At 39.6% G+C, this 26,548-nt stretch overlaps 2 protein-coding genes across 3 annotated transcripts in view; both read left to right on the forward strand.

The window, feature by feature from the left end:
• slc25a1b (slc25a1 solute carrier family 25 member 1b) overlaps positions 1–10,601 on the forward strand; it is an 11,620-nt gene extending 1,019 nt beyond the window's left edge. Inside the window, exons 2-9 of the mRNA XM_034896173.1 lie at positions 5,295–5,402; positions 5,901–6,000; positions 6,675–6,813; positions 7,147–7,231; positions 7,467–7,571; positions 7,659–7,774; positions 7,859–7,932; positions 9,031–10,601. Coding sequence (XP_034752064.1) covers positions 5,295–5,402; positions 5,901–6,000; positions 6,675–6,813; positions 7,147–7,231; positions 7,467–7,571; positions 7,659–7,774; positions 7,859–7,932; positions 9,031–9,145 — 842 coding nt within the window. The 3' untranslated portion in view covers positions 9,146–10,601. The remainder of the gene's footprint in view (positions 1–5,294; positions 5,403–5,900; positions 6,001–6,674; positions 6,814–7,146; positions 7,232–7,466; positions 7,572–7,658; positions 7,775–7,858; positions 7,933–9,030) is intronic.
• Positions 10,602–11,698: 1,097 nt separating this feature from the next.
• Positions 11,699–26,548, forward strand: part of pi4kaa (phosphatidylinositol 4-kinase, catalytic, alpha a) — a 41,727-nt gene continuing 26,877 nt past the window's right edge. For both annotated transcript variants that reach the window (XM_034896046.1, XM_034896047.1), the window contains exons 1-20: positions 11,699–11,887; positions 15,880–15,996; positions 16,137–16,230; positions 16,642–16,730; positions 17,387–17,459; positions 18,178–18,425; positions 18,521–18,587; positions 19,441–19,589; positions 19,702–19,767; positions 19,849–19,945; positions 20,335–20,526; positions 20,614–20,714; positions 21,781–21,910; positions 21,993–22,119; positions 22,687–22,782; positions 22,866–23,049; positions 23,470–23,570; positions 24,381–24,549; positions 25,407–25,457; positions 25,969–26,077. In XM_034896046.1, coding sequence (XP_034751937.1) covers positions 11,789–11,887; positions 15,880–15,996; positions 16,137–16,230; positions 16,642–16,730; positions 17,387–17,459; positions 18,178–18,425; positions 18,521–18,587; positions 19,441–19,589; positions 19,702–19,767; positions 19,849–19,945; positions 20,335–20,526; positions 20,614–20,714; positions 21,781–21,910; positions 21,993–22,119; positions 22,687–22,782; positions 22,866–23,049; positions 23,470–23,570; positions 24,381–24,549; positions 25,407–25,457; positions 25,969–26,077 — 2,359 coding nt within the window. In that variant the 5' untranslated portion in view covers positions 11,699–11,788. The remainder of the gene's footprint in view (positions 11,888–15,879; positions 15,997–16,136; positions 16,231–16,641; positions 16,731–17,386; positions 17,460–18,177; positions 18,426–18,520; positions 18,588–19,440; positions 19,590–19,701; positions 19,768–19,848; positions 19,946–20,334; positions 20,527–20,613; positions 20,715–21,780; positions 21,911–21,992; positions 22,120–22,686; positions 22,783–22,865; positions 23,050–23,469; positions 23,571–24,380; positions 24,550–25,406; positions 25,458–25,968; positions 26,078–26,548) is intronic.

Below are 26,548 nucleotides of genomic sequence, written 5' to 3' on the forward strand. Positions count from 1 at the left end.
CCCCCCCCCCCCACCACCACCACCACCACCATCATACCTAGAGATTGTTATGGGGAACTTTCCATAAGATCATCTCTCAATGCAAAACAAACCAGCTATTAGGCTAACTGAAATAACACCATGCCTATCTCTATGTATGGTTAAGGGTATGTGATGATGGGGTTATTTAAATTCCAAAGGCCAAGGGAACTTTATCAGGATGCATAGTATCTTTCTACTACAAATCATTTTCAAAGTAACCTGACCGACATGAACTGTTGATTGTCTGACTGTCTTATTAGTCAATCAGTGATAGATGGTCAAACTTCAGTGTACTACAGGGCAATCATTATTGGGAGCGTTGCAACATTACAGGATGGAAGAAAGACTTGACTTGATGAATATGATGCTGCTGATTTCTTTTATTTATAAATTTAGGACAATGCACATTGATGAACAAGCACAACAGTACACGTAAATGTGCCAGATTGTAGCCCGAGGGCTGATTTCCATCTGCAGTCCAACAGGCAGGTTGGGGTTACAGTAAAAAAGACATAAGATAGTCAAATTTAGTACATAAAAAAAGGGAAGTGTGTTCCATAATGCACTGCCTTTAATAGATAGGCATTATGGCTGAAGGAGGTATGATAATGGTTGAACCTTAAATGTTCTGAAGAAACGTTTTTAGTTTGTTCTCATTTTTTGACCATCAGCATTATGGTTGCTGTTTTCTATTGACCTGGTGTCCTTTTTACCGTGTGCTTGGAGGCCTCTGGGTCTCCCATGTTGCCACGATGACAATGCACTTTGCTCCGTCAGCCTCTGCACACATCCACCTGGGTTACAACATGCCTGTTACATGCTCAGTTCAGGAGCTTTTTGCAAAAAAAAGGCATAAAAGGTCAAGATGTTAATCCGTCATGGTCTGATGTGCATCAAAACTAGTGTAAGGAAGAGTATATTGCAGTCCTGATGTATGGTAAACATGTCTAGATAGGCCAGCCCAAATTCAAGGATGACTAAGCATCTATTAGCGAGTCACAAGAGAATAATTACGTCACATGCCAAGGCTTTAAAACCCCATTAATCCCTATTAAAACAGACAGCATCTTTATTATACCACGGGCAAACTCCGGATAAATCTTAATTGGAGCTTGTATGTTACCTTTATTTTTTCATATATATGATTATCATTTGCAAAAAACTTGTAAAAACAACAACTTTAAAGGAATAGTTGACATTTTGGGAGAGAAGCATAGAGTTAGATGAGAAAATCGACATCACTCTTGGATCTGTCAAGGGAGCTTAGCATAAAGCCTGCAGTAACCGTCAGGGCGTTTTTTCTGTGTTGGAGGGGAACGTGTGGTGTCTTGCTCCGCCCCCCCCCCCCCCCAAATAAACACTGACTCAATGGCGACTGTTGGGAGGTGGCTGTGTGCCCCGCCGCAGGAAGTCACTGCATCAAAAAAAAACAAGCACAGTTTGTAGTTTTACTCTTCAGTTTTTAAACATTCAAGATGTATTATGTTTGTTAATCAGCTTTAGAGGTGCTCGTAACTTTGTTTGTAACCTTTTGGGCAGAGCCAAGGTAGCTGTTTGCAGTCTTTATGCTAAGCTAAACTATTCAACTCCTGGCTGTAGCTTCATACTTAAGGGTCCTATATTGGAAAACGGAAGATTTCCATGTCATGTTTGATTAGAAAGCAGATTTAGGCGTATCAATGATGTCTACAGAGATCCACAGAGAAATACACACAGCCCAGATTTAGAAACCGGACCTTTTAAACAAGCCCTCGGGAATTCTGTTACTGTTGCGGTGCTACAGTGCTGTTACGATCATTCCCCGGCTGCACAGACGATGCAGAGACAAGGAGAGCAGAGATGCAAAAGACCCGGAAACGCTGACTAATCAGAGCAGACTGGGCTTTTTTTTTGGGAAGGGGGCTTAAAGAGAGAGGCGCTAAAACAGAGCGTTTCAGACAGAGGGTGAAGACAGGCATATTCAGACAGAAAGTGTGAGGAAAATAAAGTGTTTCTGGAACATAAAAGCACGTAAACATGCATAGTAGAAACACAAAATACATGTATAAACCTGAAAATGAGCATGATATGGGACCTTTTAATGTAGAAACATGAAGGGGGGGGAGTAAAGATGTCACTAAATGTTGAAGTATTCCTTGAAAACTGTTGTCCACAACAAACCTTATCTAATAATTACCGTACACTATTCTAGCCTTATGTATCAGAACATAAAATAACAGGTTTCACGTATAAGTTATGTTTTCTATCTCAAATGTTTAACCCTCCTGTTGGCTTCAGGTCAAATTTGACCCCTATCCAAAACGTTTAGATAGTATCAGAAATCTGGGTTTCTTTCAAACAAATTTTCCAAAAAAGTAACGTGGTTGTTCCCAACAACGCTCCCCTACTTTAATTTAATTTGGGTGTTTCTTTATTTTATGGCGTTTGGAGAAAAAACAACTGGTAAAAGAACTTTAAAAAAGTGTAAAAAAGCGAGCATAAAAGTGAATAAAATGTGAACAAATGTTAAAAGACGTCGAAAAAAGTAACAAATTTCCAAAAATTGACGAATATAGCTTTTAAAAATTTGAGCGAAAACCCACAAAAATTTGAAAAAGTGATAAAAACATCGGGGTAAAACTACAAAAGGGTCAAAAAAGACAACCATAACCTTTTTATAAAAGGTTTTTCCGTTTTAAATGTTGACTTTGGAAAACAAAAATGTCCAGGTCGAGGGTTAAAAAATGAAGTTTTGTCTGAAGAACTGCAGACTACTTGGTTTAAGTTGAAGTATTTAATAAACATTGACTGTCCCTCCCCCGACTTTCACTCCTACTGAAGTGTGTCGTTGTGTTCTAGTACCTGTTGGGCTCGATAAACTGGTTCTACTCCTCTTTCCAGCTTGAATACGAGGACGTAACGCAGGTACAACATGGCGGCTTGTGTGCAGACCACGTTGATGATGATGATGATGATGACTGTGTTTATGATGCAAGCCTAATTTGTAGTTTCAGCCAGTCTCTAACCAAAGGAATGCCTGGGTGTGCAGCCATGATGCACTTGATGTTTTGGTACAATAAGACCAGTAATCTTGTGATTGCACGAGCACAACTGGTGTGTTGTTTTCTCAGCATGACATCTTGGTAGAAAGAATGCATGTTACAAGCTCCAGCAAAGCGCCCTTTTTTTTTAAAATCTGGGAGGATGAATTCAAACATGTACACATGTTAAACATGTATCCTCTACTTTTCAGAGTACAGCATTTAATCTAGCGATTCATCTGTTGATTGTTGTCTCGGTTTATGGATTAGTTGTTTGGTTTAGAAAATGGTGAAAAACCCCCATCAGTTTCCCGTCTTCAACTCACAGGAGTGAAGAAACTCAAATTGTTTTCACTTTTTATTTCATAAAAGACAACAACACTTTTAAGTAACAAGTATCAAAATAGTTTGCAATCAATGTACTAGTTGACAGCTAATCAATTCTTCTTTGCAGCTCTACTTTTCAAGGCTTCAGTTTTTTGTGCTTCTACAACAATGTGTTGTTGTTTTTTAAACAGTTACTCTCTTCTTGAGGCCTGTGTACGTATTTACAAATGTTAGTAGAAGCAACAACGTTAGTTTCTTGCTCAGCCACCTCACTTCAAGCAAACCTGTCTTCCCAAGAATCAGACCACTATCTGGCATGTTTTCTGGGTTAACGGTGAACAGTGTGTGTGCTGTAGGCAACACACCCCCTTGACTTGGAGTCAGACCAGGGGGAGGGTCTGTAGGCGGGACAAAACTGAGATCAGCCGAGCCAATCAGCTGCCGGCTGAGTGTTGGCTGTCCAACGGCAGATGTGTGACAGCCAGGGTTTTAAGGTGGAGCTGGGTAATACTGGACAGGAGACACTGTGAAGTAGATGTGTGACAACCAGGGTTTTAAGGTGGAACTGGGTAAAACTGGATATGAGAGACTGTGGAGCAGACGTGTGACAGCCAGGGTTTTAAGGTGGAACTGGGTAAAAACCGGATATGAGAGACTGTGGAGCAGACGTGTGACAGCCAGGGTTTTAAGGTGGAACTGGGTAATACTGGAGATGAGATACTTTGGAGCAGATGTGTGACAGCCAGGGTTTTAAGGTGGAGCTGGGTAATACTGGAGATGAGATACTTTGGAGCAGATGTGTGACAGCCAGGGTTTTAAGGTGGAGCTGGGTAATACTGGAGATGAGATACTTTGGAGCAGATGTGTGACAACCAGGGTTTTAAGGTGGAGCTGGGTAATACTGGAGATGAGATACTTTGGAGCAGATGTGTAACAGGCAGGGTTTTAAGGTGGAGCTGGATAATACTGGAGATGAGACACTGTGGAGCAGACAGACACTAGGTGGACTCCTTCTGATGATTACTGATGTGCGTGTAATTCCAGGTTAAAAGATTCCCAATTATCTTCTCAAGCTTTTACCCTGAAACTGGATTTCACTACACCTACACAATTGTTATTTATTTACTATTCATTTTTACCTTTATTCATTATTTTATCTCTTTTTTAAAGAATGATTTCTGCTGTTTTATGATCCTTGCACCTACTTTTGTTTTTTTTGTTTTTGTTTTGTTTTTTGGAGCACGTTGCTTTGCATGTTTTCATATGAAGTGTGGTGTATGAGTTAAGTTCAAAATAAATAGTCAAGTATACCGTGGACATTAGGGCTGGTATCACCAATGATTTCCCCCGGATCGATTCCGATTCACAAAGTCCCGATTCAGTTATATTTCCGATTGGATTTAATATCAATGAGGTTGGGACAATTTCCAATTTTTCTTGGTTATAAAAGAGATTCTCAGAGATCTTCTGCTGTAGTTTACATGCAAAACAGTGTGATTAATTTGGCTGTTAAACCAAAGTTTGTAGTTTTTTAAACAAGTATTTGAGTGTAAAAGTATATATTCAGTAGGGTTTCTTTAACGTCAAGTACTGCAAAGAGATTATGGATTACTGTGAGCAATAGTCAAAGAAATACATATCATGCCTTTGTAAAGTACATGTTTAGATTGGATCAATTGTTTGTGCTTACTGTCTGAATGCTTCTTTCCCCTTGAAATGCACTCGTGTGGTATTTCTTTAAACGGACTTCGAGGTTTATGCTTCCACGCAGAGGTCCCGGGTTTGAATCCAACCTGTGATGATTTCCTGCATGTCTTCCCCCCTCTCTCCCCCTTCTCACCTAAATGTCCTGTCAAATATTAAAGGCGGAAAAGCCAAAAAAAGCTCCGTGCTTAATGACTTTTTTTTGTTGTTGTTATGTTTCAGGTGGAATAGCAGGAGGCATAGAGATCTGCATCACCTTCCCCACAGAGTACGTTAAAACACAGCTGCAGCTTGACGAGAAGGCAAATCCTCCCAAATACAAAGGCATTGGTGAGTGCATGTTCACCGTATGTTGAATTTATATATACATATATATTTTCTATGTGATAGGGTTATATATCAAAACATTTACCGATATGTTTATTATTGAGCTTGTAGTGTTTACAGTGGTGTAGAACTGGACTGCATTATGCTCACGTGCACACTACAACCTCAATAATACAGATATGATTAAATGAGTCTGTTTCACTAGCATTCAGTGTGGACTTGTGTTGTTGCAGATATGAGCAAATAGATGTGCGTTTGGGTAGTTAGTTAGTTTATCTGTTCAATGAGAGCTTGTGTTTGTCTGTGAAAACTCTTTGAAAACGTATGAAAGACACACCTAGAACCCAGAATTCCACGGTTCTCTGGACTTTTGCAGCAAGGTTTCATAAGAAAACAGCTGCTGTTTGGACTTTTAATTCCGGTGCAATAATTCATTGTTTTGTAAGCTCTCTCTCTCTCTCTCTCTCTCTCTCTCTCTCTCTCTCTCTCTCTGTCCTGCAGCTGACTGTGTGAAGCAGACAGTGAGCGGTCATGGCGTGAGGGGTCTCTACAGAGGTCTTAGCTCACTGCTTTATGGCTCTATACCTAAAGCAGCTGTCAGGTACTCTAACCTTACACACCTGTGCACGCACAGACACACACTTCTGAATGTATGAACAGCTTATTTCCAATATAACTGCATATCACAAATTGCTTCCAGCTTCACAAATATGATAATTATCTGCTTGTCTCTGTTTCACATCATCGTAGAGTAAATATCGTTGAGTTTTGGTCTGTAAGTCGTACAAAACAAGCAATTTAAAATGTCAACATGGGCTCTGTACCTTTTTTTTTAATTTTTTATTTATTTAAATTATTAACAGATTTATCAAAAAGCATTGAAAATAAAAGTCATTATTTGCAGTCGCCTTAATAATTTAGTAACTAATTGTTGTATTATTAGTCAAAACATAATGTACTGATGCTTTATAGATTGTTCTTATAGTCATCAATTAATTTAATTATTTAAATTGAATCATTATTGAACTTTTGGTTTAGGTCCCTTGAAAATCCTCAAATGTTTCTATTAAAAACCTTTACAAACTCTGTAATTTAATAAATACATTTTGTTTTCAACCTTTTTAAAGGGATTTCTTTTAACAACTTGGCAATTTAAAAGTTGTGCTTTAATAATTGCTTTCAAACCACTATGTACATATAACAACTTATAAACCTTTCCTTATGAGAAAGTGGTACTAATTATTTCCTATTTTGATTCTCTGGTAACTTTGACAGGTTTGGGGTGTTTGAGTTCCTCAGTAATAAGATGCGTGATGAAAGTGGAAGACTAGACAGTACGCGAGGATTACTCTGTGGCCTTGGGGCTGGAGTTGCAGAGGCTGTGCTCATAGTCTGTCCTATGGAGACAGTTAAGGTAACAAAAAAAAAAATGTAAGTGTGCATTCATTATTTGGCCACTGGGGTCAGTGCAACATGCTGTAAAAAGAACAATCTTAACCAACCTTGCACAAACCATTGTATGGTTTGTATGGCTGAGAGAAAACTTCCTCTCATCCAGTCCAGAGTTAAAAGATTTGTCCCGGTAAAATCTCTCTGATGATGTTTTGCATAGTGCAGCATTACTTGTCGTTTATCACAGTTTGCAGAACCCATGTCTCCGATTTAAGGGACTTCTGCAGTCATTTCAATTTTGAATCTGTGACTCTTTGGTTTGTCAATTGTAATAACCCTTGTTGTATTATTTTAGGTCAAATTCATACATGATCAGACATCAGCAAATCCAAAGTACAAGGGATTTTTCCATGGCGTGAGGGAGATTATTAGAGTCGAAGGTAAGGAGGGTTTCTTCCTTTGTGCAGGGTCTGAGGCATTTTACTGCCACCTACTTTTCAAACTCCACCACATAAGGATTGTGCTGTACAGGTAATGACTCATCTTCTGCATTTGAGTCACCACATCTATTATTTAGAGGATAATATCTGCCTCTTCCTCATTAGTTCCTGAACTGGAAGGCTGTGAGGGAGTTTTGCGTTAGATCAAAATCTCATAGTGCTGATGTGTCTGCAGGACTGAAGGGGACGTACCAAGGCCTAACAGCCACCGTGTTGAAACAAGGCTCCAACCAGGCCATCCGCTTCTACGTCATGACTTCCCTGAGGAACTGGTACAAAGGTGTGTAAGTGAATGGCTTTACCATCTTAATACAATAATTCAATCAAAAGGATAAGCCAAACAATCATCTTTTTCTTTTACACAAAGGCGATGACCCCAACAAAGCTATTAACCCTCTGGTAACTGGGCTGTTTGGAGCTGTTGCTGGTGCTGCCAGCGTGTTTGGAAACACTCCTCTGGATGTCGTTAAGACCAGAATGCAGGTTGGTTGAATAACATTGTCTCCTTAGAATCTCATAATTTAGCCCTGAGCAGAGTGCCTAACATGTACGTGTGTTATTTCAAAGGGTCTTGAAGCTCACAAGTACAAAAGCACATTGGACTGTGCTATGAAGATCATGAAGCATGAGGGACCAAAAGCGTAAGTTCATAAACAGAGTTTGTATAAATTATAAAGAATGACAATAGAAAGAGTATAGTCCTAGTTATGGAGAGTTTGACAGGTGGAGTAATCTTAATATTGTTAAAGGATTCTCAGTCTTTACACATCAATAATTCATCAATATTTGTATCTACACGTCAGCCACCACAAGGCGGCAGGTAACTAGTAATCAGAATGCACCTTTTTTATATTAATAGACCAGTTTGACACTTTGGGAAATACGCTTATTGGCTTTCTTGCTGAGAGTTAGATGAGAAGATCGATATGACCTTCATGTTTGTAGGATAAATATGGAGTTTTGGCCAGGAAACGCTTAGCTTAGCGTAAAAGAGTGGAAACGGCTAGTCTGGCCCTGTCCTAAAGTAAAACATCAGCACCTCTGAAGCTCAAGACAGTCTGTTTTTTAAGGGGTGTTAGTGTAGGACACAATCCCTTCCGAATCAGTCACTCTCTACCTTCAAACAATAACAGTGCACACAATACTTGCGTGTACTTGTGTTTGTTGCAAATGTACCCAGCCAGTTAAAGGTTTATTGTCCCTTGGTGTAAAACTTGTTGAAAAGAAGTCATTTCTAGGGGTAACACTGCTGTGGAGTACGTCATGGTACCATCCCGGGGCCGCTTATGTTGTCCCTCCACTTGGTCGTATAATTCACCAACATGTTTTTTTAACACCCCGCTGATGTGGACGTTCTCGGGCCTGCAATACATGGGTTTGGTTAAAGGCACTTCAGCCGCCTGCCACCATTTTTGATTGTTATATAATAAAAATTAAGGTTTTATTACTTCTGCCAAGGAGGTCATTTTCTGTTCGGTTTGTCCGTATGTTTTGGTTTTTCAGCAGGATTACAGAAACAATACTTTTATACCCGATTTTCATGAAATTTGTTGGAATGGTTAGCAAATTGAAATTGTGCTCTCAGGAGAACTCTGGTTTTCCAGGGTAGTGTTTTGCATGGCAAGGCGACCACGTTTTTGTGATAATGCATTTCTATATAACCTTTGTAAGTGTTTGGAACCTTTTAGGTGTTTAATGTAGTGCCCTGAAGTATTCACCATGTCCTTTGTCCCCTTTAGGTTCTACAAAGGTACTGTGCCCCGGCTGGGTCGGGTGTGCATGGACGTGGCCATAGTCTTCATTATCTACGAGGAAGTCGTGAAGGTCCTGAACATTGTTTGGAAGACGGACTGATGTCGACCCGTCCCGGTGTTACGCAACAATCGGGAGCGTTAGGACAGGCCATTCACATTATTAACCCGGCCAAGTTCTTAAACCGTGTTTTTAGGTTCTAATATCTACCTCTTAGTGATTTTCAGAGTGAAAGATAGGGATTGGTATGTTCTTATAACACAATTACGACACATGGAAGCATTGTCTGCATTAAAAAAAGTTTGAGATTGCATAGACAATGCTTCCACTTCCCTTTTTATCTTAAATTCCAGAATGGGGAAGTTCATAAAGAGCTCAGGGAAGGGAACGGGGCATTTATTTAGATCTACTGTCCGCACAGACGACTGCAGCGCTATAAGTGTACTTATACTAATGCTTTATGTACTTAATCGAGAAGAAACCAACACCCACCCCAATACAATGTGATTTTAGACACTGTAGACACAGAAATTATACTTGAATTGAGAGATTATATCCAGAGATCAAAACATTTGAAAGTCCTCTTTATATGCAAGTGGTTTCAACAGCGATATTTCATCCAGTACCTGATGATGAAATAATTTATATCCCGATGCCACATGCTGCAGAGGCAACAGGTACATTAAGAATGCCTTAAATCACAATTGTCACATTAATCAAGATTGTAGGATCCATAAAGAGATGCAGTTTATGTTTTAGTTATGTTGCATCTGTACAGAACTTTAAGAAATGCACAAAACAGTAGTTAAGGTGAAAAGAAGGTTCACTTTTAAGTTGTAGATGTTTTAAATCCATTAACATACTAAACTAATACTATAAAAAGTGCCTAGTTATTCATGTTGAGATCTTGTTAAGATTAAAAATGATTGAATGTTGTTTGTACTTTAGTCAACACGGATTCTACTAATAATTTACTCAGTACTTGTTGTGGTGGTGCCAGATGTTTAATTCCAGGTAGTTTCTGAGACATTCATATCTTTTAAACCTATCATATCTTTTGATAAATGTGTGCTTTTACATTTAAATTGCCTGTTTGAGAAGTGCCATTCCTAGTGCCTTCCATCTCATTCCAGGGAGGGTGAGTGCTTTAGGATATCTTTTATTGCAGATTCTTTTATTTTTAACTACATTAATTGCCTTTTACTTTTTACACACAAACTGATGACCCAATGTGCCAACTGCTGCTTAATTATAAAGAAATATATAAATATATATATATATATATATATAAAGCCATGGTATAGACTGGAGTTTGAGTTGTTTTGAGTATGGCATGTTTACATGCAATGCAATTAAGTGTTTTACAAATCTTATGCTCTCCTTTTTCAGCTTCAGCTTGCATACATGTAGTCTCTCTGTCACAGCTATTTAAATAGCTTTTCTCAAGAAGAAAAAAAACAAAACAAGAACAACTCCAGAAGTTAAAACCAAGCCTTGTGCCTTTAGTCTAATTCATTCTAACATGGATGCTCACAAATAAACATTGGATCAGATTGTTCATTTCGTCGTGTTCATTTCAACTCACTGCACTCAACTTCATTACAGTATTTGTTCTTAGCAGAAGAAGTACTAAGAGTAGTAAAACCATAGTGTAAATACTCAGTTACATGTAAAAGTCTTGCTTAAGGAAAAGTACCGAAGTATCCGTTCTAAAATATACTTAAAGTACCAAAAGTAAAAAAGTAGTCCTTATGCAGAATGGCCTGTTTTAGAACCATAGATAGTAGCATATGGATTGATGTGTTAATATCACATTAATCTACACTGTCAAGAAGCTTAACCGATAAAACATCATTTTTGTTAATTATAATTTTCACAAGTAATGTGAATATGAAAATTTTAGTTACAAAGGCATGTACGTATAGTGGAATTAAAAGTAAAATATTTACCATTGAAATGTAGTGGAGTAGAAGTGTAAAGTAACATCAATGGGAAATACCCAAGTCAAGTACCTTGAAATTTTTCTTAAAGCTGTGATCTTGAATATATATTTATTCAAACAAATGTTAAGTCACTTCTACTGAAGGAGGCAACAAAAATGTAATGGGGCCTATTGCCCACTAAGAAAGTATTGCAATATGTATTTATTTCTAGTGTTTGAACTGTGTGTCTAGCGTGACATATCATAGAAAAAAAATCATGTATTACAGTTTTCTCCATTACATTTATACACACACACACACACACACACACACACACACACACACACACACACAAATTGAACTATGCACACAAAACTTAAAAACTTGAAGCTCATGTTTATCTATCAATTTCTGCTTGGTTGGTCATTGTATGTATCCCTATACTCTCTATATGTTGTGCCTAAAAAGAAAATAGTCATTTGGTGCCTTGAGAGAAAAAGGAAAAATATAATATATTCATATATATAAAAAGACTCCAGACATTAAAAAATAACATGAGATTCATTCTGCTTCTATGCCCCAAACTCTCTGAATCTATGGATTTTAAATCCTCCAGGACTGAAAGTTTAAGGATTGTCACTTTAAGTAAATATACCATAATAGTCACATTCCTCCACTGGTTCCTTAACGCGTTTGCCGTGACCTTGCTTTGCGCTTTTTTAGCCACCTTGCGCTTGCCGTAGTTGTCAGTGCGGACTTCCTCCTCAGGGCGAATGAAAGAAGATGTTTGTTTTTGTTTGACTGTACTAGGGCATCTTTCAACATGTCTCTGAATGGAGGGGGAAGCAGAGGATTTTACTTCAACACCGTCTTGTCTTTGGCACGGTCGTTGGCGGCTCACCGGCAGGCGCCGATAGAGAAGGTAACGCTGTAACGTGACGTTACGTTACGTAGCGATAGCTAACCACAGAAACAAGCTAACACCTGTCAAAAAGAGTCCTTGACATTAAAAGCCCGTCCCTAACTTCGCTTCTCCACCGGTGGGATTTGCGTTATGTATTTTAAAAACACATTAAACACGTTATTTCGTTTGCTAATGTTTGAATTACGTTGCTATTTTAACATTTAGCTAATGGCGACACGGTAACGTTAGCTAACGTTTGTAACTGACTTTGGTTGTCGTTAGCTTTTTTGAATCTTTTGGCTAATCTCTTTAAAAAGAAAAAGGGAAGAGCAGCTCATATTTCCCAAATGTGAACCATGTTTACCCTCCTGTTGTCCTCGTGTCAAATTTGACCTCTTTAAAAAATGTCTATATGTGAAATATGGGTCATTTTTAACCAAATTACCACAAAAAATGGATTGGTTTCCTTACGACGCTTTTTGTAAGTACAACTGATCACTTTCATTCCCCTGATCTTAACTATTAGTCAAAATAATTCATAATTTCTGCTTTTTAACCCAAATATTAGGCATAATTCTATATAAATGACCATTGAATCATGACCATGAATTCCAAAAAGTAGTGTAAGGTGGTAGTAAGGTGGTGTTAGTGAAAACTACACAAAAAAGTCTGGAAAAAAAGACAAAAATGTCAATTGTTTTGTCCGTTTTTGACCCGGGAAGACAACACAAGAGTTCATTTTTCCTTTGGAATAAATTATAAATTTAATAGTGAGTCTTATAGTTTGGCTGTCGTTTATACCGGCTGTACAAAAAATGTAATCAGTCACTGGCAACTGTCAGATTAATCCATAACGGAAATAAGCGTTATAGTTGCAGCCTTGATGTCTGATTGAAGGCTGAGAGTAAGTAACAAGTGGGAGTCCACAAACCTGCAGCATGCTGTCTGTCTTTGAGTCCCCGGTGTCCAATATTCCCTGTACAAGAACCAGTCAGTTCAGTTGTTGTGTTTAGAAAGCAGTGACATGTATTGCATAAGTTAACACACCCATGCTAAAGTTTACTAAAAAGACGAATACAAAATACTCTTTTGGAAATTGATCTTTAATGCCTTTAATTAAAAGAAATATGGAAAATCCAACCTTTTAGGGACACCAACTTTCTTTGTGAATGAATAATGTATTGTAAATAAATGTTCTTCCTTAAAATACAGAGGGCATAAGTATACACCCCCCTGTGTGGCAGGCAGAGTTTTATTATTAAAGACCAGTTATTTCATGGATCAGGATACTATGCATCCTGATAAAGTTCCCTTGGCCCTTGCCCCCCCCCACCCCACACGCACACGCACACGCACACGCACACACACACACACACACACACACACACACACACACACATCATCACATACACACATCATCACATACCCTTCACCATACGTAGAGATAGGCATGGGGTCCATAAGATCATCTCTCAATGCAAATCACTAGGCTATTATGCTAACTAACCATGTGTTACTTTAGCAGTGATGTGTAAACCTATGCAAGCCGCTGTATGCGCGGTGGATCAATGTATCTATAATGAACTAATTGCTGCATTTTTGAGTGAATAAGTGAGGTTGTTGGTGTCCCACAGGAACAATCAATATTAAATGAGAACTGTTCCAACCACGCAAAACAAGCAGTTGCCGCAGGGCTTCAATGTGTCAGTTGCTTTTTGCTAATTTTATCATTTTATTTCAACTGGTCTGGGAATTTCACCCCTAGTGTACAATATCGACTGGCTCCCGGCCCTGTGTCAAAACCTTGTTTATATTGTGCTGTCATGGAGCATTTTTTTGTTAAATCACCACAAACTGGTTGACATACAGAAAACCAGAGACCAGCTGTTATTCAAGTCTTGAAGTATTACAATTAAAGCTGTCATCTCCAGTGTACTGGGTGCACTCTCCTGACATTTACTGTACAAGCAACAGGTTAATCTACCAGGGCATGACAGGCGGTCTAAGGGATCACGAAAGGGCGGAAACCAACTTTAAGTCCAATTAAAAGATTTAAAGCCTAGGCTAATGATTCGTCTTGCAGTGGGTTGGGTACTGTAAAAAAAAAAAAAAAAAGTTCAATTCCAGTACAGATTCTGTGACTTCAGAACCGGTTCCTGGGCGATACCAATTCAATGAAATCCATTGTAACAAAAGAATGGTACCTTCCAGTACACGCCCCCCCGGATCCTCTCTGCCTATGTGATGCACAATAGAAGTCCCGCCCCTTTGCCTCCATGGGACCTATCTTGAAAAAATGAACTGTGGTTAATGTCGAAAGACAAACTTTGAAATGTTCTGGTCCCGATCGCCTTGTGCCTTGGATTACACGTTTGATGTTTTTCAAAATAAAAAAATATTTTACATGTCAAGAATGTCGACGTTTTTTGTATGAAAGTCCCATGGCATGAAAATTTCACTTTAGGATTTTTTTTTTTTTTACATTGTTATGAGTTCCCCCAGCCTGCCTATGCCCCCCCCCCCCCCATTGGCAAGAAATGGCGATTGGTTACCTCCCCTTTCTCCGCTTCGCCCGCCCAGAGAATTTGGCCCCCCCATGAGAGAGAGAGAGACATCATGGCTTTCAAGCGAGCAAAGTGGCAGTTGGTCAAGACCACCGAGCGATCTCACAAAAAACCTGATGTTGTTCAACTCAAAACATCCGTGTTGCACCGGCCACTTTTCTTTTTTTAACTCTACAATGTTAGATAGTGTTTAATGGCATTGAGGAGGTTGAAATAATGTGGTTTCACTCACTCAGGAGGTTAGGATTAGAGGTCAGGGATTACGGCGTGCCACAAGACCTTTTTTTGAAGTACTTTAAGCGAGCAGACAGAGTTTGAAGGTATTTAGAAAATACACCCACTGAGAATTAAATGGGGAAATGTTTTTTGACCTGAACAGGAAGTATATCTTATGATGAAAGAGCTGGTAGCAATAATGCAGTTTGTGTTTCTGTTTCTGCTTTTTTATGTCTATGTAAGGTGTTTTTTTTTTATGTGTTTGTTATGCAGGTTTGCATAAGCACACTTATACAAGTATAGCTAGAAGCATCATCCAGCTTTTTGACTTTTTGATCTATGTGGGTGGGGGGGGGGGGGGGGGGGGCAACTTTGGCAAGATAAATTCCACTGTTTTGTTTATATCACTTCAATTTTTTAATAGATTTTACTTTTCTAGTACCAAAAAGTTACAATAATGCAGTTTGCAGTATATAATACAAAGATTGATTCCTGGCATCTGTGTATCCATACATTATGGAAAATATCAATGCTGTACTATGACTGTAAATATACATATATTTTTTTATACTGTCCATGATTCTGTATTGATGTTTCTTCACCCATATGTAATGCTGCATACTACTAACTTTTGGACATGTTTTACTGGTTGGACAGTGTAAAATATATAGCGAACAGGACATGTTTTACTGGTTGGACAGTGTAAATATATAGAGAATAGGACATGTTTTACTGGTTGGACAGTGTAAATATATAGAGAATAGGACATGTTTTACTGGTTGGACAGTGTAAAATATATAGAGAATAGGACATGTTTTACTGGTTGGACAGTGTAAAAGAGGTTTAAGTGTTGTCTTAGCACAGCTGGTTGAGTTTTGGCATACAACTAAAATACCAATAAGTTGGGCTCTGAAAAACATGACAGAGTTGACATGATCTTTAGCTTTTGAAATCCAATGTTAGATCTCCTCAAATTTCCCTTGGTTGCCGCTCTGAACCTTCAGGATTATATGTTTAAAATATGCTCAGCGTTGAGTATTAAAACAGGAACTAGTGATCTCGCTCTCCGTTAGGACTGTGCAATTACCCTAATTCCTCCAATTAAATCCGGAGCCTTTACTTACCTGAACAGTATCGGTTGATACCTAAGTCAAATAATATATGCTCACAGTTCATCTTAATTGAATTTGCAGTAACTCTGACCCATGTGTGTGTGTTGTCCTCCCACAGGTCCAGAAGCTGCAATGCATGTGTCCCGTGGACTTCAGAGGCGTCTTCCAGCTGGATGAGAGGAGGAGAGACGCTGTCATTGCACTCGGCATCTTTCTGGTCGAGTCAAACCTGCAGGTAAAGCACCTTAAAGTACCTGCGTACCTCTCCACTTCATGATACATTTGTGGAGCTAACGGTGAATTTACAGGATGCTGATGTAGCCGTGGTAACTCTATATAAACCAAATAACATGCTGGGGAATGCTTCTGTTGCAGCATAAAGATACGATTGTCCCCTACCTGCTTGGGTTGCTTAAAGGGCTTCCTAAAGTTCAGTGGATTGAAGAAAGCTCCGAACGCAAAGGAAGGGGTAACTACACACCTGGAAATTTGAAACAATATTAACTAGATCCTAAAACTGTCACTATAGGTGTCTGTTATTAAATATGCATTAAGTATGGATGCCTGAATACAATTTAGGGTGCTGTTTTTTATATTCCCTGTACTAACACATACACACACAAATGTCCACACATGCTCATTTTATCTATATTTTTGTGATTCATTTTATGGCATTGTCCATGCTGTGTTAAATTTGTCGATTTTAGGACTTTTGTAATGCTCGTAATATTATTTTTCCTTAGGTGAGATTCCTTCTTTAGGACCCTAGGTTTTTTTTAAATCTCACCTGCACAATCTTTCTTTTCTTTTTATCGTTTCTGTTTTCTTGATTTTTATTGTGCAAATTAAAAAAAATGTAATGTTGTCTTATGTCCTGCAGAGGTCCTTCCTGTCGCAGAGAACTTCACCTTTGGTCTTGTAACGCTACTCTCAGACGTTGCCCAACGTGATGAGACCTTCAGGGGGCAGGTGAGTGTGTTGCTGAGATGGTTCCATCATCATTCATCATGCTGGCTGTGACGAGACTCCTTCCTGACAATATTCCAACGTGAGAGATCGGGGGAAATCTCCCTCCAGATCTGTGCAAACAAGAAACTTGAAGATTAATTAAAGGTCCCATGACATGGTGCTCTTTGGATGATTTTATATAGACCTTAGTGGTCCCTAATACTGTATCTGAAGTCTCTTTTATATAGACCTTAGTGGTCCCTAATACTGTATCTGAAGTCTCTTTTATATAGACCTTAGTGGTCCCCTAATACTGTATCTGAAGTCTCTTTATATAGACCTTAGTGGTCCCCTAATACTGTATCTGAAGTCTCTTTATATAGACCTTAGTGGTCCCCTAATACTGGATCTGAAGTCTCTTTTATATAGACCTTAGTGGTCCCTAATACTGTATCTGAAGTCTCTTTTATATAGGGACAGTCCCAAAATGAGCTTTGCTTAGTATGTGCCATTTCTGAGTCCGTAGCTTTTGAGGGGTGGGGCCTTGAGTATACGTTGCGAATAGTCATAGAAATTTGTAATGGGTCCTTTAAATGGCAAGATGGGAACCCTGTAAAGACTTTGCTGTGATGTGGACGGTTGAGTCGGAGAATGTGACGATGTTCCATCTTTGTCAGATCCTGGAGGCGGTCATGGACATCATGCAGGTCCTGCAAGGTATCTGCAAGAATCCAGAGGATCATGATAAAGGTACCGACGCAACATTTCTGTGCCCTTGCGTTTAGCTGTTCATTATCAAGATCTCTCACTCACTTGTCTTTATTCATAAATATTTACCACCACTATCCTTTATAAGTATTCCTTTTGGCTTGAAATTCTACATTTGCATTTGCATGAACTGGGATAGACACTCCGTATTTATGTGCCATCTTGAAACGTTAGACCTTAGCCTGTATGGGACATATAGGACATACTGCTATACATAGGAAATATGGAGGACGACACATATTCAAAATCCAAATTTCAGGAACAGGAGTCGTCTTCTTCGCCCAGAAGAAGAAAAAGGAGATTGAAGAAAGCAAGAGACCGGCTTTTTGAAGCATGAAGGATACCGTAGCTGTAATACGTACTTTGTACTGCGTGGCGTGAGAGAGTTGATTACGATATATGATCTCACGCTAGATGGGAGAAGTTCCCACACATTGGACCTTTTTAGGTAGCCCTTTCTTTTTAAACAGGCTTTTGGTTGGCCTCTCTGCAATTTATTTTTTCATGTATTGCCTTCAAATTTAAACTGTGTCTTGTGATTTTAATGTGTATCATATTTGATGTCTTTAGGTAAAGCTCTTTGTGGCTTATCTGTGATAAGCTCTCTATAAATACATTTTACTAACTACTCACGTAGCTGCTCTGCGTATTAATATTTTAAAGTGCTCTTACTACCGTGATTGTCTTTTTTTCTGTGCAGAATACCTGTGCAGGTACACTGTTCCCACCCTGCTCGGCGTTGCCCGAGCTTTTGGCCGATACAGCAACACAGACGAGCCGTTGCTGTCCAAGCTGTTCCCCCGACCGGTCACTCCCGTGCCGCCTACGAGCGACGATAGCGATGCGACGCACCGGCGATCCTTCAACGACTTCCGCTCCATCCTGCCGAGCTCTTTGCTCACGGTGTATCAGGAAGACACTCTAAAACGTAAAGGCTCCAGTCAACAGGTATGGCTTATTTGGGAAAAGTAGAGAAACAAACCTGAACCTAACCTGTAAAAACCTAAATGTCTTCATATTCACCTTTTTTTATGTGATTTCAGGCCAGTCCAGAGAGAGAATGTTTGACCCCCATCTCACCTGCTGACGCCTCTGCGCAGTACTTTGAAGGTAAGTACCCGGAGCAGAAGAGAGGGTTCAACTATAGGGATATAGGGCAAGTAAAAACTCAGCGTTGGGCAAGTAGATGGAACAACCTACTTACCTGTTAGGGCCTCATCGCATCATTAATTACATCATTGTTCTCTTGTCCCCGTCCAAGAAGGCTTGTTGAGTGATATGAATGTGCTGTTGGCCAATCAAGAAGTGAGTTGGTGCTTGTCTTGTTTGACGTTATTTAAAAAAAAATTATCAATATCAATAATATCAATCGGTAATTAAAAAAAAAAACATTTCCAGCTTTTTTGATGCCTTTTTTTTCTGCGTTCCTTTTTACGCCTTTGACGTTTTTCTTAAATTAACTTTGTTTTTCTTCAAAGTTTAACTCTTTTTTTTTAATAAACTCACAGGTGCTGCCAATGCAGCTCCTGTGTATTGTCACTTCCTCGCCCGTTCCCGGCCCCGGCAAGTCATGCAACTACAAAAAAAACAACTTTTGTAGCAGCTGAGACCTGTCCTATCACTTGGGGAAGAAAGCACGAGCACATGTGAACAAAATAAACATGCTAAATAAAAGCAGATTTTAAATCACATTGTCACAATTTAACAGTTGGCCATTATGAAATCCAGCTGTCTTGGAGATGGTGGCGGAAATTCAACTAAAACGTAACAGTGAACAATCAGTGTTCGACCTACAGTCTGTTGAGATGCCTCTTTTTTCGTGTCCACGTTTTTTGCCAGAAATAAACATTTAGTGTTGGGGCCGATAACAGTTGACTGGACAATTGGGAAAAAAAATCTTAAGGTTGAACCCTGCTCTCTAAAAAACATGCTTTTAATACGCCTGACTGCTGTCCCTCTTCAGGTTCATACCTCCCTGATGGCAGCGCAGTGGACCCTGAGTACTACTTCTCCACCATCAGCTCCAGCTTCTCCGTCTCCCCTCTTTTCACCGGAAGCAGCTCTGGAGAGTTTCACGTCCCTCTGGATATGCTCAGACAGCTCCTTCAAATGGTTAGCAGTCACAGCGGCAGAATAGTCACATTTGATATAAAGAGAATTGGATGCAAGATGCAAATTTGATTAAAAAAAATTGGAAATTCATTCACTTGTTTCTCTCAAATAGGTTGAACTATTTGTCTCAGAGTCTTTTCTGAAATCACTGGATGAGTCCTTGGCAGAACTTCTAGAGGTATGAATCTTAAGTCATGACAGATGTTTGTCTTTTTTTGACACAACTGTTCATTGATCCATTTCTCTTACTTTCTTGCAGTTGAGTCCTGGTCTTCGTCTCTACTACAAAACCTTCAGTGATTCTCTGTATGTGGCCATATTTAAAATGCTAAGAGACACCCTGTACAATTTAAAAGGTAAAGAATCCCAGTTTCCCCCTCTGTCTTCAGATTATTCCAAAATTAGGCCACAAATGTGTCTTCTAAAACACTTTCTCAAATGGGGGAACGTGTACCCCTAGGGGTGCTTTGGAGCACTGCATGTGGAACGGTACATATGTTAATTTATCAGTCATGCATAACTCCCTGTAGAATTATGCTATAATAGTTACTTAATTTAGTAGTGGATTTCAAACATTTGAAGTATTATTTAACAAAAAAATTCAGTCAAATGCTTAGCACTGGTCAAGGGTTCCCCGGCTCAGAGAATATTTCACACGGTACAAAGAAGTTTGAAAACCATTGTTCTGAAAAAAAACATAAATAAATAAATAAATGATAAGGTTTTGATTTTCTTTGCTCCCCAGACCTTCAGACGGACTTTGTGAAGGAGGTTCATGACTTTGTGCTGGAGCAGTTCAGCAGCAGCCAGTCGGAGCTGCAGAGGATCCTGCATGATGTCGAGTACCTCCACAGTGAACTGAGCCCGCTCAAACTGCGCTGTCAGGCCAACGCCGCCTGCGTGGACCTCATGGTGTGGGCGGTTACTGAAGAGCAGGGTGAGCAATCAGTTAGTTCAGACAGGAAGTCGTCTGCCTCAAGAAGTCATCTCTGTAAAGGTTTCCTCTGTCTATTGTTGTCACCAGGAGCTGAGAACCTTTGCACCAAACTATCAGAGAAGCTGCAGTCCAAGACGTCCAGTAAGGTCATCATCGCTCACATGCCGCTCCTCATTTGCTGCTTACAGGTAACTGCTTGTCTGTTTTTATTAAACATAAAAAGGAAAAATAAGAATGAGAAGATCCTCTGTTAACCTTTATAATCTTTGCCAAAAACATGTCACATGCTGTATTAAAATGTTTGCCCGTTTTCTATGTCAAACTTATCTTATTACACCTATTTGTGTATCAGTAGATATTCATTTAAAAAACAAAGATACATAAACAGTTTAGATATCCATCCATTCATCTTCATCCGGTGTCGGGTTGCGGGGGCAGCAGCTTCAGCCGGAGACCCCGAACTTCCCTTTCCCAAGCCATATCAACCAGCTCCGACTGGGGGGTCCCGAGGCGTTCCCAGGCCTGGTTGGAGATATAATCTCTCCACCTAGTCCTGGGTCTTCCCCGAGGCCTCCTCCCAGCAATACATACAAACAGTTTAGATAGGAATAAGCTACTAGTTGGCAATTTTACGGGTAGCGCCGAAACCTTATGTGTAATGGGTAAATTTGGTTGCTAGTGAACATTTACTGTACTGTCCAATCAAGAGCAATCAGCTATGTAAACAGGAAGTACCTGAAGCATGACAAGCTTGCAAAAATGACAATTCCAGAGTCGCTGTCACTCCCCAAATTATGTCGAGTTCAGGTTTGAGTTGCTCATGCGTCACTTAGCGACAATTGGTCACAAGACGCTAACGAGACATTTCTATAATGTCAATAAAGTAAAAATGGACCTACTTAACAAAGTTGGTTCACTGCTGGCTACAAGTTAGCATCAAAGTAATATATCAATAAATCAAGATGGACATAATTGCAACTAATACAAATAAACCCGACCTAAACCTAAATCCTCCTTGTAGTTGAGTTCAAATATCAACCACCTTTGTTCAGAATCACTTACTGCTCCTTTAATTTATTGGTGTGTAAACCTTAACTTGGTAAACACTTAAGTTTGAACTTCCAACCTGCCGCTGCAACCTGCTCCAGCTGTTTTTGTTTTTGTAAAGCCTGGATGTTGAGCAGCCATAGTTATATATATACACACACACACACACACACTCATATACCCACACACATGTGTCTGTGTCCGCAGGGCTTGGGTCGTCTGTGTGAGCGCTTCCCTGTGGTGGCCCACTCTGTCACCACCTCACTGAGAGACTTCTTGGTGGTGCCCTCACCTGTTCTGGTGAAGCTGTTCAAATACCACAGCCAGTACACTCCAGGTAACTGAGCGCTACATCATTCAATAGGAGTGGTTTTTCCAGGACATTTTTTTTTTTTAACAAATCCTTGTTTGTTTTTAAGCCGGTGGGGAAATAAAGATCCAGGTAACCAACGAACATTCCCAGTCCACACTCAGTACCCAGAGCAAGAAGAGCCAGCCCTCCATGTACGAACAGCTGCGGGACATCTCCATCGATAACATCTGCAGGTGAATTCGTCCACATACGCACACTTACACAACGTAAGCTCACCGTGGGTGCATATGTATAATAATAGCTGGATACAGCGTTTGAGGCTGAGCCCCGTTCATTCCTATTAGAGTTGCTCAGGGTTCATTAATAATAATAAAACAACAAAATTAAGACAAATAAGTTTAACTTCTGGGTATAAAATGATATGGATGATCGCCGCTGCTTTCGCATTCTGCGGATTAGAGACATCCAACTGTTACTTTTGGTTTAGGGCTACGGTAATTTGAATGAGGATTAAATTATTTAATTGTGCGGCGCTTCTAGTTTTTTCAAATGTTATCGGACCAAATGGATCAATTTCTTATGAAGTCATTTCATGGGTCAAAAACATCTATGCACTGATTTACAGATGTATCTTTTTCTATATACCTCTATGGGGAAAAGTATTTTTGGGCCCTTTGGCATCACGTGACGAACACAGAAGTTGTAATCCCACTGTTTGGCTGCTATGTCAAAAAAAATGATGCACACACACAGCGGTACTAACGCAGCCTTTACTCTCCAATCTGTCCCTCTGTCCTCAGGTGCCTGAAAGCCGGACTGACTATGGATAATGTCATTGTAGAAGCTTTTCTCGCCAGTCTGTCTAACCGTCTCTACATCTACCAGGAAAACGATAAGTAAGCATCATGTTATACTACAGATGAGAATGAAAAGTCTTAATTTGAGAGTGTATTTAGAGATGTTCCCGTCTCTTCCCCAGGGATGCTCACTTGATCCCAGACCACACCATAAGGGCTTTGGGTCACATCGCTGTGGCTTTACGGGACACCCCCAGAGTAATGGAGCCCATCCTCCAGATCTTACAGCAGAAGTTCTGCCAGCCCCCCTCCCAGCTGGACGTCCTCATCATAGACCAGCTTGGCTGCATGGTCATCACAGGCAATGTAAATATGTATACAATACAGTATCTCTATTGTAGAGCTGCAAAGATTAATTGATTAGTTGTCAATTATTTAAAATATTATATTTTGATAATCGATGAATCAAATTGAGTCTTTTTTCTCTGATTTCAGCTTGTTAAATATGAATATTTTCTAGTTTCTTCTCGCCACTGTAACAGTAAACTGAATATCTTTGAGTTGTGTACAAAACAAGACATTTGAAAACATAAACTTGGACTTTGGGAAACATTTTATTGAAGAAACAACTAAGCAATGAGATGAAACTGATTGTCCGATTAATCCATAAACTAAAAAAAGAATTGTTAGTTGCAGCCCTACTCTATTATTTATGCATATACACAACTCATTTAAAAGCGGTGTGAGTTTTAGAAATATCTTTTCTCTTCTTTTTTTTTGACTTAGCAATACATCTACCAGGAAGTTTGGAATTTGTTCCAGCAGATCAGTGTCAAAGCGAGCTCCATGGTCTACTCTACCAAAGACTACAAGGACCATGGATACAGGTGAGCACCATCTCCGAGACCCGCAGGACCGCAGACAATCTTGGCCGACTTTTCTGTCTTTCAAAGGCTGCAGTGGGCGGGGAATTAAAGCTAGAGTGACGATATCAGTTGCATATGAAACTAGACGATCATGGCGTGCTAGATTGTTTAGAAGAGGGCTAAATAACGCTCCAAAGTTAGGCTAAATCTCTGCTTGGGAAAAATTGGCATGAATATTTTCAAAGGGGTCCTGTGAGCTTTCACCTCAAGATATCTAAATTAAAACGAGTTATATCCCATGCAGTACAAATTTGTTGATTTCACCCATTCCAAAAAAGGTGGATTTGAATATTTCGGGACACACTGGACTGGGGTGCCTTAACAGTCTTGGAATTACAAGAATTGGATATAAGTCAAATTCTGAGACTCAGAAAATCCTATAAATTGCTGCAATTACTCATGAAACATAATTGAGCATGAAAGTGGCCATCATTTACTTCCATCAGAATGTTTTAAGCCAAAAACAAATCAAATTTCGAATAACGCCTCACCGAAACACAATGTTCACATATTTATGACTTGAAACACCGTGCTGAGCTGCATCTCAAATTAATTAAGTTTCCAGCTTTCAGATGCTGTTTACCACTTTTATGTGTCCTGTTCTGTTGGCGGCCTGCTATCCCCGCCTAAAAAAAGACAAAAATGGATCTGTGGTTACAGTCCTTTGGAGTTACTGAGTACAAATGAAAGTGATGCCGAGTAGGAGAATATGCTATTCCTCTGTATTATTCATGAGAGTTTAGTAAATGAATGTCCCTGTCCTGTGTGCAGACACTGCTCCTTGGCTGTGATAAATGCTCTGGGGAACATAGCAGCGAACATGCAGGCTGAGCAGATGGTCGACGAGCTGCTGGTCAACCTGCTGGAGCTCTTTGTTCAGCTGGGCTTAGAGGGGAAGAGAGCCAGTGAGAGAGCATCAGACAAAGGCCCGGCTCTGAAGGTATTGCACACACACACACACACACACACACACACACACACAAACACACAAACACCCACACACACACACACACACACACACACACACAAACAGCAGAAATAAAAACACAGGTTTGGCACAGAAGAAAGTTTATTCTGAAACATTTATTAAAGTGCAATACAGCCAATCGGATGCATGCAAGCATACACACCAGCTAGAATATTTTGTGTGTGTTTGAGTGTGTACATAATTTCTCAAAGGGGCCTGATGCAAAACTATCTCAGCCAGCCCTGGTGGTTTAGGGGTTTAAAGTGAAGACCAAAGATTTGTGACAATACTGTTTTGGATGGAACATGCTAGAATAAAATTCCTTCCAAAATCTTAATATCTCTCTCTCTCTCTCTCTCTCTCTTTTTCTACTCTCCTATCTATGTGTACTATCCAATAAAATGCATTAAAAAAACAACAATCAACCAAAAACGATATGCAGGAAATGCGGGTAGTGAGCTTTTTGCAATATGGGGCTGGATAAATAAAATTGTGTTGACAAGAGTGTTGAAAGGCTTGAAAATAAGTGAGAAGTGGCCAGATGACTACGCGCTTCATGATCTAATTTTAAGACCAAACTGTTTTTATATCTGTCCCGATTGCTGCAGTCCCCTCTGGCTGCATCCCCCCGTCTCCCTGTGTCTTTTCTATGTCTTTGTAGTCGCAATGAATTGTTAAAATGGACTCAATAAATGAAAAAAGAGAGCTTGAGAGAGAAGTTTAATGCCTGTCCACCTTGATTTGGAAAGTTACATAAAATTGTCAGATTTGACAAGTACTTCATTGGTGTCATCCTGACCCCCAGATGTTCTCTGCTTTGGTCTTTTTAGGCATCAAGCAGTGCTGGAAACCTCGGTGTTCTCATTCCAGTGATTGCAGTGGTAAGTGTTGCAACTGTGCAAGTGCTGCAACTAATTAATATTTTTATAGTTGATTAAAAGATTGATTATTTTCTGGATTAGTGGAGTAGTTGTTTGGACTCTAAAATATTAGAAAATTGTAAAAAAGTAAATCAGTATCAATGTTTCCCAAAAGCCAAAATCATGTCCTCAAATGTCTCGTTTTGTCCACAACTCAAAGATATTCAGTTTACTGTCACAGAGGAAAGAAGAAACTAGACGATATTCACGTTTAACAAGCTGGACTCAGAGAAGTCTTTACTTTATCATAAAATATGACTCAAGGCAGTTTTTCGATCATCAAAAAAGTTGGCAATTAATTTAATAGTTGACAACTAATCGATTGATCTTTGGAGCTCTGGAACCTAGTACATTTTATTTTTTAAAGGTACATTTTGTCCATGTCTTTAGCCTCCAAGAATCGATGATGATGCTCTTCAGTAACTTAACCACAGAGATTTCTTTTCTTTTCTTCTTTTTCCTCTGCCGTTAGCTGACTAAGAGGTTGCCACCAATAAAGGAAGCAAAGCCACGTCTGCAGAAGCTCTTCAGGGACTTTTGGCTCTACTCCGTTGTCATGGGATTTGCTGTTGAAGGCTCAGGTACAGTTGGTTCCAAATAACCCCCCCCCCCCCCCCCCCCCCCCCCCCCCCCCCCCCCCCCCCCACGCCCTCGTCATCAACACCCACCCAGACAATAATACTAAAAAGATGACCCAGTAACTACAGGATTCAATCCATTTGACAAGATAGTAACAAAATAGACAATAAACCAAATAAATATATGTAGGTCTGTCCCCTCTTAATCAATTACTTAACTAATCGGTTGTTTTGGTATTAATCGAGTAAGGTTTCTTTAGTTGATAAGTCATTTTTTACAATTACTTATTTCCAAGAAACTTATGAGCACATTTCTGGTGAACACAAGATATAAAGTGGTGCTTTTGCATGATTAATTGTGTAGAAACTAATGTTTACAGACTACATTTATATTGTACTTTTCCAGTCTTAACTACCACTCAAAGCGCACAGCCCCGTCAGTTAAATCGATTAATCGATTAGTCGACAAAATCA

This window comes from Etheostoma cragini, chromosome 16, assembly GCF_013103735.1.
Source record: "Etheostoma cragini isolate CJK2018 chromosome 16, CSU_Ecrag_1.0, whole genome shotgun sequence".
Taxonomy (NCBI): domain Eukaryota; kingdom Metazoa; phylum Chordata; class Actinopteri; order Perciformes; family Percidae; genus Etheostoma; species Etheostoma cragini.